The sequence below is a fragment of the Alexandromys fortis genome, unplaced genomic scaffold, assembly GCF_014885135.2.
Source record: "Alexandromys fortis isolate MF-2015 unplaced genomic scaffold, M_Fortis_MF-2015_v1.1 scaffold_25, whole genome shotgun sequence".
Taxonomy (NCBI): domain Eukaryota; kingdom Metazoa; phylum Chordata; class Mammalia; order Rodentia; family Cricetidae; genus Alexandromys; species Alexandromys fortis.
The window spans coordinates 15,016,066-15,030,918 of NW_026067904.1; the positions used below are offsets into that span (position 1 = coordinate 15,016,066).

General features: G+C 40.7%; 1 protein-coding gene across 2 annotated transcripts in view; it reads left to right on the forward strand.

Moving 5' to 3' along the window:
* Positions 1-13,286, forward strand: part of Dsc3 (desmocollin 3) — a 37,750-nt gene extending 24,464 nt beyond the window's left edge. Inside the window, exons 10-17 of one of the 2 annotated variants that reach the window (XM_050135111.1) lie at positions 1,514-1,773; positions 1,886-2,028; positions 3,701-3,925; positions 6,433-6,657; positions 8,475-8,596; positions 8,915-9,154; positions 10,949-10,991; positions 11,069-11,195. In XM_050135111.1, the coding sequence (XP_049991068.1) occupies positions 1,514-1,773; positions 1,886-2,028; positions 3,701-3,925; positions 6,433-6,657; positions 8,475-8,596; positions 8,915-9,154; positions 10,949-10,975 (1,242 nt within the window). In that variant the 3' untranslated portion in view covers positions 10,976-10,991; positions 11,069-11,195. Of the gene's footprint in view, positions 1-1,513; positions 1,774-1,885; positions 2,029-3,700; positions 3,926-6,432; positions 6,658-8,474; positions 8,597-8,914; positions 9,155-10,948; positions 10,992-11,068 lie in introns of both variants that reach the window. The other variant, XM_050135110.1, reaches the window with a different exon arrangement.
* The last annotated feature ends 1,567 nt before the right edge of the window (positions 13,287-14,853 follow it).

A 14,853-nucleotide genomic window follows, 5' to 3' on the forward strand; every position in this document is an offset into this window, starting at 1 on the left:
TATATTCCCCTGGAACTAGAATTATAGGTGGTTAGCTGTGAGTTGCCTGCCAAGGATGCTGATCCTTTGGGACAGCAGGAAGCACTCTGAAACAGCAAACCATGTTTCTAGTCCCTCATGTGTATGTTTTGATTTTGATTAACATTCAGCAAGCCGCTATTTTCATCAGTCAGTCAGAGAAAACTTCTTGTGATTTCCTTCACAGTATAATGGAAAACCGTGTTTTATGGATTTTGTTGGATTTTTCTGTCTAAAAAACACTTATAACCAAGGAACTGGTTAAAATATTTCTGGAGGCTGATGAACTGAATTACTTAACTTTGTTATGTAAGGGAGATTAAAATGTGCTCATTAAGGAAATGGTCTGAGGTCAAGCCACCTGGCTTCAAAGTCCTGCCCAAAGGAAATCTTTTGACTTTAGGAAGACCAGTTTCCCTTCCTATTCTCCAGATTGCTACTATGTAAAATGGGGGTAATAGGAACTTCTGTGAACAGGAATGGGGTAATAGGAATTCCTGTTGCACACAGGTGTGAGGACTCTGAGTTTACACTGCCTACTTAAAGCTGGGTCGTATGTGGTGATCACCGTGGAGCTGATCATGATGATAGTCTTCTGCGTTTCTGTTGTGAGAAGTACTTGTGATAGGTGAGAGACAGTGATAAAGTACCACTATTAAATTGTCACGAGTGTCCTTTTCATAACAGGAGGTAGTGTTACAACATTCTGGAAGGAATGTTCACAAACTGAAGTGGATTCCTAAGAAGAAATGATATCCTGGGTACATTTCGCTTAAAGAAAAGACAGACTAGGGACGGCTCAGTTCGACATCTTGTGTAAGGGTAGAGATGGCTCCATCAGATGTCTTGTATGAGGGGACTTGAAACAGATATTGGAAGCTTAGTGAGGGCACACACACCAGTATTCCTGAGCTTTCAAGGCTGAGAAAGGATCATTACTGCAGGTTTAAGCCAGCTGGTTGGGCAATGCAGTGAGTTCCAAGGCTGGCCTGGGCTGCAGAGTGAAACTCTGTTTTAATAACACAGATGAAAATAAGCAAACAGCAACTGAAACAAATCAACCAGGTTCCCAGAACCTCACAAAAAGAAAACCGACATTTAGAGTACCCACCAGTCAGAACGTGAATGAAGTATTTTCACCTTTTGAAATTTGTTGAAGTTACTATACAATTTTACAAGGTTTGTCAAATTCCAGGGTCAGCCTGTTAGACTTTGACATAATTCTGCAATACTTCCAGGCTGAGAATAATTTTCCTTAAAAGAGGGAAAGAATAGTTGAGGAATGTCTTCCCCATGGCACTGTAAATCCATCTGTGGAGACTTTGGAGGTGACCCTTGGTAAAGGACAGTTAGCACAGGATCACAGGTCTAGCAAAAAAGACAAGTCACTGTTAACAAAATGTGAGCATGAATTTGTTATGCAGTCCTGGCCCTAATGATAGCAGTTCCAGATGTTCTCCACATGGAGTTGACACGCATATCCTTCATTTTAAAGCCCCTGGATTATGAAGAAAATCGTCAGGTAACCCTAGAGATCGGCGTGAACAACGAAGCTCCGTTTATCAGAGACGTTGCAAGCCGAGTACCCACCATGAACCGGGCCTTGGTTACAGTTCATGTGAAGGACCAGGATGAGGGGCCAGAATGCAACCCCCCTGAACAATATGTGCGGATCAAAGAAAACTCAGCCGTGGGGTCCAAGATCAATGGCTACAAGGCCTATGATCCTGAAACCAAGAACAGCAATGGCTTAAGGTATACAAATCTGGCAGCCATGGGCTAATGCAGTTGTCGTAATTGAAATGGGCGGCTTATTTTGAGACGTGTTCTGATGCCAAAGACTTATAAAATTTCATTTTATTAACAGATACAAAAAATTGCAGGATCCTAAAGAATGGGTCAGCATTGAAGAAGTTTCAGGTCTGCTGACAATATCAAAAACCCTAGACAGAGAATCCATGGCTCCAAGAAATGACTTGTATAATATTACAGTCATGGCAATAGACCAAGGTAACAAAGTTTTAATTTAGTATTTTATAATAGAATGGAAGAATAAGTTGGAATTATTTTTGTGCAGAGTTAATCTTGTGTTAACTATACATAATTCTTGAAAATTAACTTGTGGAAGCTCTCTTCTTGTTCTACGGGATGACTTTGTAAGAAGATACCATTTATTTCTGGCTTTGTTTGGTTGGTTTGTTTTCTGATAAGGGGGTATTATGTAACCAAAGCTGCTTTTGAATTCACAGTGTAGCCAACGATGATCTTTATTTTTCCTGATTTCCTGCCTGAGCATCCTGAATGCTATGATCTCAGACTTGCACCCCACACTCAGAAGGATGCTTTTGTTGTCGTTGTCACAATCTTACTCTGTAGTCCAAGATGGCCTCAAGCCCACTGTGTAACTCAGGCTGGTCTTGAAACTGTGGCAGTTATCCTCTTTAGCTTACTCTGTGCTGTGTTTATAAAGTGTGAGCCATCATCCTCAATTAAATAACACATCTTTTATTTATCTTTATATTCCATCTGCAGGAACTTAGTTCTTGCACAGTTTGTGGGAAAGGGCAATGATCGAATCTAACCTTATGGCACTATGCAACTGTCACCTCAGATTCCTCTACATAGCTTTGTGTCACTTTACCTAGAGGTTTTTACTCATTCAGGTGATTGCTAAATGTTTCTAAACATGAATTCTGGTTTTAAAGTAAATTTCCTATACCTGTGGCTTTAATTTAAATAACAATAATTTCAAAATGTACATTTTACCTTGTACTCCTTGAAATAGAATCTTTGGTTGTGACCCCTGGGTGTAACATACTAAAACCTCCTTACTTGTTTGAATGTGTCCTGGGATTAGAATAATATTTCTATAACCACTTCATCATGGCTCATTAACGTTCATAAACCCAAGGAAAGAGAGCTTGCAATTCAGCATTTGTTTCTATTATTTATATTAACTCAGACAAAAATGTTTGTTGAAACTTGTATCTGTTATTATCAGCAGCAGGAACCATATTAGATAATTCATTTGTATTCTTATTTGCTATTCATCTAATAACCAAAGATTATGTTTTCAGGAAAAATAGATTCAAGTTGTACCACTCCTGAGTATATACGCTCAGGACTTTAAGTCAACATACCACAAAGCAACCCATGTATCCATGTTCATTGCTGCACAGTAACAGGGAAATAGAAACAGTTTAGATGGGCATCAAGGAAAAAATAGATAAAGAAAACATGGTAATACACAAGTTGGATTTCATGTCTCTGCAAAGAAAAACGAAGTAGCAATATTTGCAGGTAATGGACACAACTGGAAATCATGTTAAGAGAAACAAACTAGACTTGGAAAGACAAACGACACATTTTGTCTCATTTATATGACCTAGACTTAAAATTATATATTTGTATATATATAAAAATAGAGGTTGAGTCAGGCTCTGGTGGCACTCGGGAAGCAGAGGCAGGTGGATCCCTGTAAGTTTGAGGCCAGGTTGGTCTACAGAGCAAGTTCCAGGATGGGCCCCAAAGCTACACAGGGAAACCCTGTCTCAAAAAACCAAAAAAAATTAAAATAAAATAAAATAAAAATGGAGAAGAGATTGAAATTTATTTTCCTCATCGGAGACTCTAAAACAAGAACATGAGAACTGCACTCAGCCTTATCCCTTTCCCTTCACAGAGGGTAAGTCATGCACAGGAACACTCGCAGTGAACATCGAGGATGTGAATGACAATGCTCCAGAAATCCTTCAAGATTATCTTGTCATCTGCAAGCCAAAGATGGGGTATACGGACATTTCAGCTGTCGATCCTGATGAGCCTGTCCATGGCCCTCCCTTTCGGTTCAACTTGGCAAGCTCTTCTCCTGAAGTCAACAGAATCTGGACCCTCAACCCAGTTAATGGTATTCCAGAAAAATAACGATTCATATGATTTGATGTAGCAGATTAACTACATATTAATTTACATAAAGTACAATGCAAAAGTTTAGGATAGTAAATAGCCTTTTCCAATGTATGTGCTTGTGTGTGCATCTATGTGTGTGTATGTGTGTATGCATCTCTCTCTGTAGTGTCTGTGTGTATGTGTCTGAGTGCATGTGCATGCGCACACCATGGGTGTGCATATCAATAGATCAATAGAGTCTAAAAGAGGGTGTCATATTGTCAGATTCCCTGTAGCTGGAGTTACCGGAAGTTGTGAGCTGTCCAGTATAAGTGCGGGGAACTAAACTCTGGCCCTCAGGAAAAGCAGTAAATTTTCTCAACCATGGAGCTATCTCTCCAACTTCTGATGCTGTATTTTTTCATGCTACTAAGCTTTATGTTACACTGTCATTTCTACCTACAAAAATCACCTTCACTGTGTCTTGGTTTTATACTAATATAACTGAACGCAGAGAAGCTGCAGACCCTGGGTGTTTGCATAGGGATGAGTCAGGCAGGCACTACCTCAGCTCAGATGCTCGACCTCTGAGAACTCACCTCAGAAATATAAGGAGAGCCCAGGGACCTGTTGTATCATGTGTTATAACACCTCATACCTTGTATGACTGCTGTTTACCAACTCTCTTCTCACAGCGTTCGTAATCCATATTCTCACTTTCAGCACTGAGCCCAGTGCCTAGCAGCTAATAACTACTTAAAAAGTGATTGCTTAGGCAATGTTTTGATTAAAAAACACATGCATATAGGCAAAAAAAATCACAATAGGGAAATGAGTAACTTAGTAGCATCTGGGTTTAGAAGACTTTCTCAGGAATGCTGAGTCTTTGGGTATTAGAAAGGTGAAGTTAGGTGGTAGTGAGTCTTGTGTCCCCAGCTGAGGAGACTGATCTTTGTATGGTAGGTGACAGTGGAGTATGCATTGGGACTGTGGAAAGAAGGTCATTCTTTGTTTAGATGTATGTCTTGTACAGATAACAGTAGTGTCAGGAGATAATGAGAAGAGGGCAGAGATGATTGATAAGGAAAACACAAGGTCGTTGAACTACTGTGCTGTATGACATGACTATGGTTTGGCCAGTGGTCTTGGAAAGGTCAGTGATTGCCCCATCTTTCCTTGGACACTGCTGGTGCTGATGTGTTTCAATATAATCCGAGACCTATTCACAGTCCTCTAGCAAGTGTTCCGGTCCAAGGTACAGCCCAAATCCCAAAGTTCTATCAGGCAATGAACCTATAAAAATTCTAGGTGCTTCCTGGGCTATGTTTTATGCCACTGTGACATCATTTTTGTCTATTATAAAAGCCCAAGAATGTTATAATTGCCACTAAACATCTATAGAGCTTTGGTTAATTAAGAATAACATTATTTAAATAATCTATCAAGACAATTGTGGCATGTTGACTATTATAGTTGATAAAAACAAAGTATTATGATGCAAATGGTTATATTTTTATAGGAGAAAGTAGTATAATTAGCTCTTGTAGGGAGGTTATTTCCACACAAGGCATTAATCATATAGGAAGTACTATGCTCTTCGAAATATTGCCTTTTCCAGAGGATTCATGGACAGACAACAGAAGGTAAATGGCTTAGAGTGTGAAAACTGAGTGCTCTCTGTGTATCTCCAGGTATAGATTCTTAAATAGCATATGATCTGGAATTGGGGAAAATTTTGACCTTCTACATTACGAGCCAAACTATTTTTCTTATTCTGTGTTGATCAGGGGAAATTATTGCTGGAATGTTGTTAGAGCAACATTCTATGCCTGATTGTTATTGTTAAATTTTATTATTCCTTTTGCCTTTTGAAATAAGATCTTACTATATAGCTTGGGCTAACCTAAAATTCACTGTCCCCTTTTGCCCTCCTTAGTTTCACATGCTAGGAATTCAGGTGTGCATTTTTTACTTGGATCTCAAAAAATTATTCATTAAGGCTTTCTTTAATAGAACTACAAGGAGAAATATGTCTAAGGTAAAAAATTAGTTCTTGAAAGGGTGAAAGGCATCGAGGCAGCCTCCTTTGCATTTATTTTTAATTTGGCAGGTGGGTGTTTTACAATAAGAATGGCGGAACAGATCTTAAGGCAAGAATAATCATCATTACAAACAATATTGGACTAGCGAGAGTTCAGTCTGTAAAGTGACTGTCACGCAAGCGCGAGGACCCAGTCCAGTCCCCAGAACCCACATGAGCAACCAGGGTAGGGCAGTACCAGTTTGCAATCCTAGTCCTGGTGCTGGGCAGGAGACAGGGGGATCCCCAGGCGTGGTGGCCAGCAGGCCTAGCTTAACCTGCGCTTGCTCGGCAATGAAAGTGCCTAACTCAAAACTCAAGGCGGTCAGTTCCTGGGGAATAATACCTGAGGTTCTTATGGGATCTTGAAATGTGAGCACACAGATGTGCACCACTCTCCACCCGAAATCAATCAATCAAAGTGAAGTCTGTTTATTTTCTTAAAGATACAGCCGCCCGCTTGTCCTATCGGAAAAACGCTGAAGTTCAAGAATACGCCGTTCCTGTCACTGTACAAGACAGAGCAGGACAATCCACAACCAAAGTCTTGCGAGTTAACCTGTGTGATTGTACTCATCCGAGCCAGTGTACGGCCAGGTCAAGGAGTGTAGGGGTCTCCTTGGGGAAGTGGGCCATCCTTGCCATCCTGCTGGGCATCGCGCTGCTCTTTTGTAAGTACTTTCACCCACTTGAAGTTAAATGCAAAATAAAAGATCTTGCTATAGAAGAGGCTCTTGAGAAGTAAATACAGACAAGGGTCCCTTGAGTTAGTTCCTTTTACAAGTTGCCCTGTATTCTGGGGTAGCTGAGTTGTGCCTGGATAGTCACCCTTTGAAGGAACAACGATCCTTTCTGAGATAGGTTTAACACTTGGACAGATTGTTAAAAAGTCTTTAGTTTGCTTAATTCTGCTCCCCTTTTCTCATTTAAAGGGACAGTGGCAGTAACTTATTCTAACTCAGTTAATAGCTGATTGAGCTAATGATATGAAATTGTTAGATTAGAACATTCTAAATTTCGAACATACATTTATTATTTTTTTATTGACCCAATGCAGTAACTGTGTCTCGAAAGACTACTGAATTTCAGAAAATGCTATACTAGGTAGGATTCATTGCAGAGCAAAACAGACAAAAACAAACAACAAAATGGAACCAAAAATGTTAACAATCACCAAAAAAATATTTTTGACAGGAAGAAAAGGTTGGAGTCCAGTAGGCAGACTCATTCATACTGGTGTGTATGTGTGAGGTCGTCGGTCCTGGTAGTTACATGTTTCAAGATCACTAGGTCATGCCTACATGGCATGATTTTGGGGAGTCAGCAGTGTTTGCACGGCCAGGGAGAATACAGTTGGAGGCAAAAGTCAAGTCAAAGGCTGTATGGTGAGGTTATGGCTAGAGAAGTCAGTGAATGGCGTGGAGGCTCCTGTGTCTAGACAGAAGTAGTTGAGGTCAAGGGGATCAGAAAACACAGCCAGAAGGTAGTGTAGAGAGGGGAAGGGAGGCACGGCTGTCTTTCAAGGGACAGACGGTACATATCTCAGAGCTGTCTGGGCCACTTGAAATCTGTGATATCTGTAATAGGAAGGCCGTTGCTGTGTTCCCTCAGCACTTCAAATCTGAAGGCTAAAATTTGAATTTCCTGTAATTTGGTGTTTGCATTTTTCTTTTGGTTTGGTTTTGTTGCTGTTTTGTTTGCTTTGGAGACAGAATCTCACTTTCATGTCCTAGCTGCCCTGGAACTCACTATGTAGACTAGACTGGCCTTGAACTCACAAAGATCTGTCTGCCTCTGCCTCCCGAGTTCTGGGATTAAAGACAGCTACCACTGTGCTCAGTTTCCTATAATTTTAATATCATGAATTATTCCTATCTTTGTTTATTTCTCTTTTATTAACTTAAGGCTTAAAAATCTTAGGTCATGGGTTATACTAAAACATACAGTGAGCTGGAATTGTAGCCATGACTTGACAATATGCTAGCAGGTCTTCTGAACCACTGCAAATCATGGCTATTATTGTTGCTTTAGTGATCCCATTATTCTAAGCCTCCTATTATTACCATGTAGGATAAAATTCTAAGTAAGATACAAAATATGCTTAATTATGTTTATTGGAGACAAGACTGAGAAAAAGTCTTTTTTTAATTTTCCAATTGAAAAACTGATATTTTGGGAATCAGAAAATATCTTTAGTGTTTGACTTAAATAAATGTTAGACACTTTTTTATTCCCCCCTCCCCATTGGGACTTTTAAGATCTACAGTTGAAGTCATGATTCTAAACACTCTCCCATGTGATTATTGCACATTTCAGACTGTGCATGTGAACCTAGCAAGACGAGGATAATTTGATCGAAGGCAGAATTAATATTCTCATTGTTTTCTTGTGGCTCAAGACATAAGCAATAAAGATTGGTTATTTTTGTATGTAGGGCAAATGAAGTATGTCCTTTTAAAACTTTATTTCTTCTTCTATTTTTACTTAGCGGTACTGCTCACTTTAGTATGTAGCGTTGTCACTGCCCGGAAAGGAAAACATTTTCCTGAAGATTTAGCACAGCAAAACTTAATTATATCAAACACTGAAGCACCTGGAGACGACAGGGTGGTAAGTAACTTCCTTGGTGAATAATTGTTTCTATAGTTTTAAAATGCATCCCTGTGAAGTTATTTAGGAGTCAATTTATATTTGTAAGTCGTTGGGATCTTGTAGATTGTAAGTCGACTTGGGACTCTCAGTGTCCCAGCCATTATGGAGTGGTACTTATTGAAGTTTACCTTGCTGTTCTATTTTTCCACTCTTTGTTGTATTAATTCAAACTTAGTCTATGTTGGGAATGATTACAAGAGTAATCACTCTGACTGCTTTCTGCAATGTGTGACATTCTTTGAGCCCCCACTGTTGTCTTGTTTTATTATAATGAAGTGCTCAGCCAATGGATTCACCACCCAGACTGCCAACAACTCCGGCCAAGGCTTCTGTGGCACCATGAGAAACGGTGGGCAGGAGACATATGAGATGAAAGGACACCAGACCTTAGACTCCTGCCGCGTGGCCGGCCATCACCACACCCTGGATTCCGGCCGAGGAGGGCACATGGAGACTGACAACTGCAGATACACTTACTCCGAGTGGCACAGTTTCACTCAGCCCCGGCTTGGCGAAGTGAGTGTCCCTAGAGGGTTTACTGTGAAGTAGAGAACTATAGGACACTGATAATGTAAATTTCCAGAAGCTGCTTTGCCAGTGTTTCATGTGTCTTCCCTTGTGAGGTCTAGTCGTTTTTTTAAAAATGCCTTGATTTTGTTACATTTAATCTTTCAATATTTTGATTCCTCTGTCGCATTTACTCTGTTTCTAGAATCTTATGAGAATCAGGGACTTCTGATATCTGTCTTTAAATACTCACTTTTCAGTGTACAACTGTCTTATAAATCCCTTTGAGAAGAATATGAAGATAAATGTTAGTTTCTCAAAAATACATTATTTACCAAATCAAACTTGTACTTTGCTATGAAAACATAAACATCCGAATGCAGTTTTAGGTTAGATATTAACATGTTTTACTTAGGCCATACATTAACTTTTAAAAATTATTTTATTGTTCTGCTGTATTCTAAATGGACTAGCTATTGTTGCTCATATTTATACGGTGTGGTGAGTGGCCACATAGCTATTCAGTGTAGAATGGCTAAAGAACCCAGTGGGTGAGGACATTTGAAACTTATTCTTAGTAATTTTGAAACATAGAAAACACTATCATAGGAATTCTTTTCAACTCACAAAGCGGACCATGCACATGTAAAGTGTGTCCTGTCATCTAGAGAGGGCAGTCCTGGGAAAGAGAGGGGTAAGTGAGCAGCTTGGTCTACACCAGCACGGGAAAGCTCTTAGAAACGCTAATGCCTTTGCTTCATTCTGGAAGACTCTAGTTTCACTGAAGTGTGTGCGCGTACACGACATTTCACATGTGATTTGTGTGTTGGGCCAGGGTAGGGGATCCTGTTTGAGCATTCTTGCTGGCATGAATGTCTTTCCCAGAGGGCACTGGTGTCTTTGGAGCAAACACTGTATCAGATGCCTTTAGTTTTGGGATGGACAAAACACGAGCAATATTCTAAAAGAGGGCTTTCAGTTATTGCACGTCCGCGGCATTTGTTTTATTTTTATTTCGTCCTATTCAAGTGGTTTCATGATTTGTATTTGCAGCCTGCATGCACGTAAGATTATGCTAAGGGACAGAGCTCCAGATACTTTCTTAGGAACAACCTGTAATGGGAGGCGTGGGTGGCAGCCGGCCAGAGCTGAGGGCTAGGGGAGGACTGCTCTCGCAGGTCAGCAGAGGGAGCCCTGCCTTTGGAAGACAGGCCAGTGGGACCCTGTAGAGCAGAGGTGTGTCTGCCTCCGTGTGTCTGCCCAAAGCCTGCTGCTTTATAGTGAAAGCATGGTTTCTGCAGTGTGCGTTAAGCTGATGATTTTAGTTTTAGTGATTTTTCTGGTGATATATCTCTGGCTTTTGGCTACTTTGGAGTGCAGTAACTTTTTAAGTGTATTGCACACAATAGAGGTTGAGTTTGTATCCACTGTACACTGCTGGGCATAAGAAGCAGGCTTTCAAGCACTGCATTTCCATCATTAGTTTCCAAAATAATGAAGGGGCATTGGAGGAGAATGTAATTTAAAGTGACACAAGTTAGTAAACTCAAGCTACTCAAAACTGGGACCATTTGATAGCCACATACAAATTCCAACCACTTGGCATATTGTCTCCATTTCGTAAACGGACCTCAACTATAGACATAACATCTGGGGATAAAGATCTCATGATGACTTAAATGTATGTAGATATAACAGTTGTAAACCTGTTTTTTTATTTTTGTGGATTATTAAAAATGCAAACTATACTGATTTATGATATGGCTGTAATATAGACCAATCATGTGCATTTTTTGTGTGTAGGACTCCATTAGAGGACACACTGGTTAAAAATTAAACATAAAAGGTAAATAAAATAATTTTTCTGTTCATAATTGAAGTTGTTTAAAGAAATAATACAATCCTGTTTTTTGGACTTTACAGAAACTGCACGTGTGTAATCAGAACGAAGAGCACATGCCATCCCAAGACTACGTCCTCACCTATAACTACGAAGGCAGGGGGTCTCCAGCAGGTTCTGTAGGCTGCTGCAGCGAAAAGCAGGAAGAAGAGGGTCTGGACTTTTTAAACAACTTGGAACCCAAATTTCTTACATTGGCAGAAACATGCACAAAGAGATAATGCCACCGGGTTACAATCAGACATGGCCTCTGCAGTTGTCCCCGGCATTTGAAACGAAAAGACTGTAAAATAGAGTTTATATTCACTCAGATTGCTCTGGAGTTATGCTGGCTTGTGATACTGTAGCCCAGGCTGGCCTCGAACTCGTGATCCTCCTGCCTCTGCCTCCTTCAGCAAATCCTACCGGTGTGAGCCACCACTACCGGCTGGCTTGTGATATTGTGACTTTAGTCTAGTGTGCAATTGACACATATTCAGGAGAAAGTGTTTGAGGAGTTCTGATCTTTTTTAGACTGGCTGTGTGCTGTGTTTAATCTTCCTGCCACGCTCAACAGGGCAGTGAGCTGCAGTTCCTAGTCTGCCACAGGTCCTGACCCTGGCAGTCTGTTGTGCACACATCTCGCATCTCCACTGAGAGTTTCTACGATACGGCTGCATCGTGAGCCAAGGAGTGTGTGCATATATAATGAATTTTTCTACATTTTACAGTCTTCCCCCTAGTAATTTGCATTGTTAAAGTGGTTTGTTGCTGACCGCTTTTCTAAAAGCACAAGTGTTAAAACAGAGAACCAGCAAACCTCACACTGCAGTACTGGAGTTAGCTGAGGTCTGTAAAGGACCCACCCTGCCCTGAAGGTATTTACCTAACAAATTAATTGGGTAAAACAGTCTAAAAACAGCTAAGTTGTACCAATATTGAAGCACCACACACTCATAAAAATGGCTTAAGAAATGAGCAAAACATTAAGCAACACTATTTGAAGAATGTTTTAGGAATAATTAATACTAAATTACAGAAAACCTTTTGCAAAGCTGATGATCTAGCAGCTGCCTCTCTCCGATTTCACTAGCAAATACTCTACCGGACTTGGGAAACAAAACTTGGCCAACTAGTCTACTGTGCTGCAGTTCCTTTATTTCGGCGGAGTCTGAAGCCAGTGGGCGTTCCTACAAAGTGCACAGCAGAGCAGCATTTCAAATGCAGCGTAAACAAAGAGGAAAATGGCAAGGATCCAAGACAAGACTGGGTGTGGCTCACCTTGTAACAGGAAATCGGGGGTTTTAAAGGGGCAGTCTTGCTCCTGCCTGGTTACATGAATGTATCAGCCCATGCCTGCCTGTATAATTTGTTTAAATTCAGAAATATAGATTCGACTTTTAGTGGGAAAGAAAGAGATAGGCACATGGAAGAATGGATTCCCTTTGCAGGATATATAAAAACTTGTACTCACAAATATTAGAAGCTGCCCCTCTGTCCCCTACTGCTGGGACTCACAGCTTGCTGGTGGGGTGTTGGCAGAAATGACATGGCTTTCTTGGGACCTAGTGCTGATCTTTGCTGAAGTTACATACATCCTCCATCACCCTTTTCTTGTTTCTTCCTTTTTCCCCTCTTCCTTCTCTTTGTTTTGTTTTTTTGGGGTAGCTCTTCATAAGCCAGACTGGCCTTAAACTCACAGGCCTTCTGCTCAGTCTCTGTATACTACAATTACAGGCAGATGGCACCACTGTTGTTCTCAATGCAGAGCAAATTGGTCTTAACTTTAAGTTCGGAGACTTTGGGAGAGGGTTGATACCAGTCCAGAAGCCCAGGCCTCTTGGATTCCTTTCCCTGTCTGCCAAAGCTGCTTGAATGAACGGCAACAGATTCACCTAGGTGGCAAATCGTCTAGAAACTCAATCATCCTTCAGTGTGAGTGAGGTTTCTATCAGTTTGCTTTGTTAGGGGGAGTTTCTCAGGACAGAAGTTAGGGTGCATGGAAGGAAGAGATCAAACTCTCATTTAGGGAGGACAAACTGATGGAGCATTTTGGTGTTCAGAGACAAACCTGCAGGCCAGGAGGGAAGTGAAGCCAGCAGGCCGGTGAACAGCCAAGGTGTTTGCATTTCCCCATTTCTCACCCTGCATTTTCTTCTTGCTCTGAAGACAATATAGCTGCCGTTTAGTTTGGTGAAGCATCAGGCAAGCCATTGTTAAGACCTCTTCTTATTTGGAATGCAGTGGCAGGAAAGAAGGCTATGAAGCGGATGTAGCTCAGTCAGCTGCATGCATTCTCGCCAGGCAGGAGCAAAGCCCAGGATTTGATTCCAAGCACTGTATAAAACAAGCATGGTTTCAGCATTTGAAAAGTGAGGCAGGAGGATCAAGAAAGTTCATGGATCTCTATAGTTATATGAGAAGCTTGAGGCCAGCTTGGGCTACATGTGGGGAGTCTTTGAAAGGGCCTGAACTGCTGTGCCGACCAGACACAGGCTCCACGAGAAAACCCTTAGTCCTTCTCCAGCAACACTAAGGTCTTCAGTTACATGTGTATCTAAGATTCTGATTTGATTTTACATTTTTCATGTTTTCATTTTTCCCTGAGAGTCATTTTCTTGGTAGACTTTTGAAACTGTTATTTTCCCCCATAGCATCATATGGTATTATTCTTTCCTTATATGTATAAGGTGAAAATTGTGCTATTCTCGTGTGTAAGAAAAACAGCCTGCTTTTTTTTAAACGCTTTCATCCCCCCCCACCCAGGTTTTTATGCCATTGTACAGATCATTTTTTCTTACATTTACATTTATAAGGAAGTAGGTAACTGTCTAACGAGCAATTGAAGTTTATTTTTCAATGTTTTAAACAATCTTAATTTGACAATTAAATTGCTTTTGAAACTTGTCAGATAGAAATAAGCATGTATTGAATATGTAAAATAATAGTTCTTATTAAAGAAGGTAATAAAGCAATGCTAAATTGATTTCCTGTCTTTGCTGTATGTAGAGACTAAAGGATCGAAGGTGCTAACACTGCAACCTCAAAACATTGAGTTTCAGGCTAGCAAGACAATCAAAATACTCCACAGCGTCTGGGAAATTCATGGTGTGGTTGTGGTTGCAGAGATGACATACCTGTAAAAAATGTGATATTGGGAACCAATAATTGCTCTTAACGACTGTGCTATAGCTCCAGCCCCTTTTAGCACTTGGTATAGAAATTTACTACTAGGAGAATAAAGGAGCAGTACTTTTGAGACTGGAATGCACTGACATTCTTTCTACCCTTCACACAAAGAAGCTGTTAGAAAATAGGATTCAGAGAGGCAAACTCTTTCCCAGTGTGTTTTCGACTTTGCTGTTGGGCAAGGCACATTCCTCCTGAGTTGTGCTGGCAGGGAGGCTGGTGTTCTGCCTTTACTTGTGGCCCTGTCTTCCCACAGCTTTTTTTCAAGTATCTACAAGTGAGAATGGGACACATCCTTCAATGACTCAGACTTCTCCATTCTCAAGACACAGACAGGATGAACACACCAACAGTGAGTGCCAGGACGCATGGCGTTTGCTATGCCCAGATCCGTGAAGCTCCCCGAAAACTAAAAGCAAAGAGCCTTTATTTTATACAAGCTTGCAAACTCGGTCTCTTCATGTGTTCAACGTATTGGAATAATCTGAGACTCCCAGCTCAGTTAGAGTTGGGTTTTCATAGTAGTAAAGGTGGGGGTGAGGGATTTCTAAGGTTAAGGACCCTTGAATGGCTGACATTTGTCTAGCGGTGTCCTAGTGAGTGTGTGTTGAAAGGTGATCCTATCTACAATGGTTGGAAT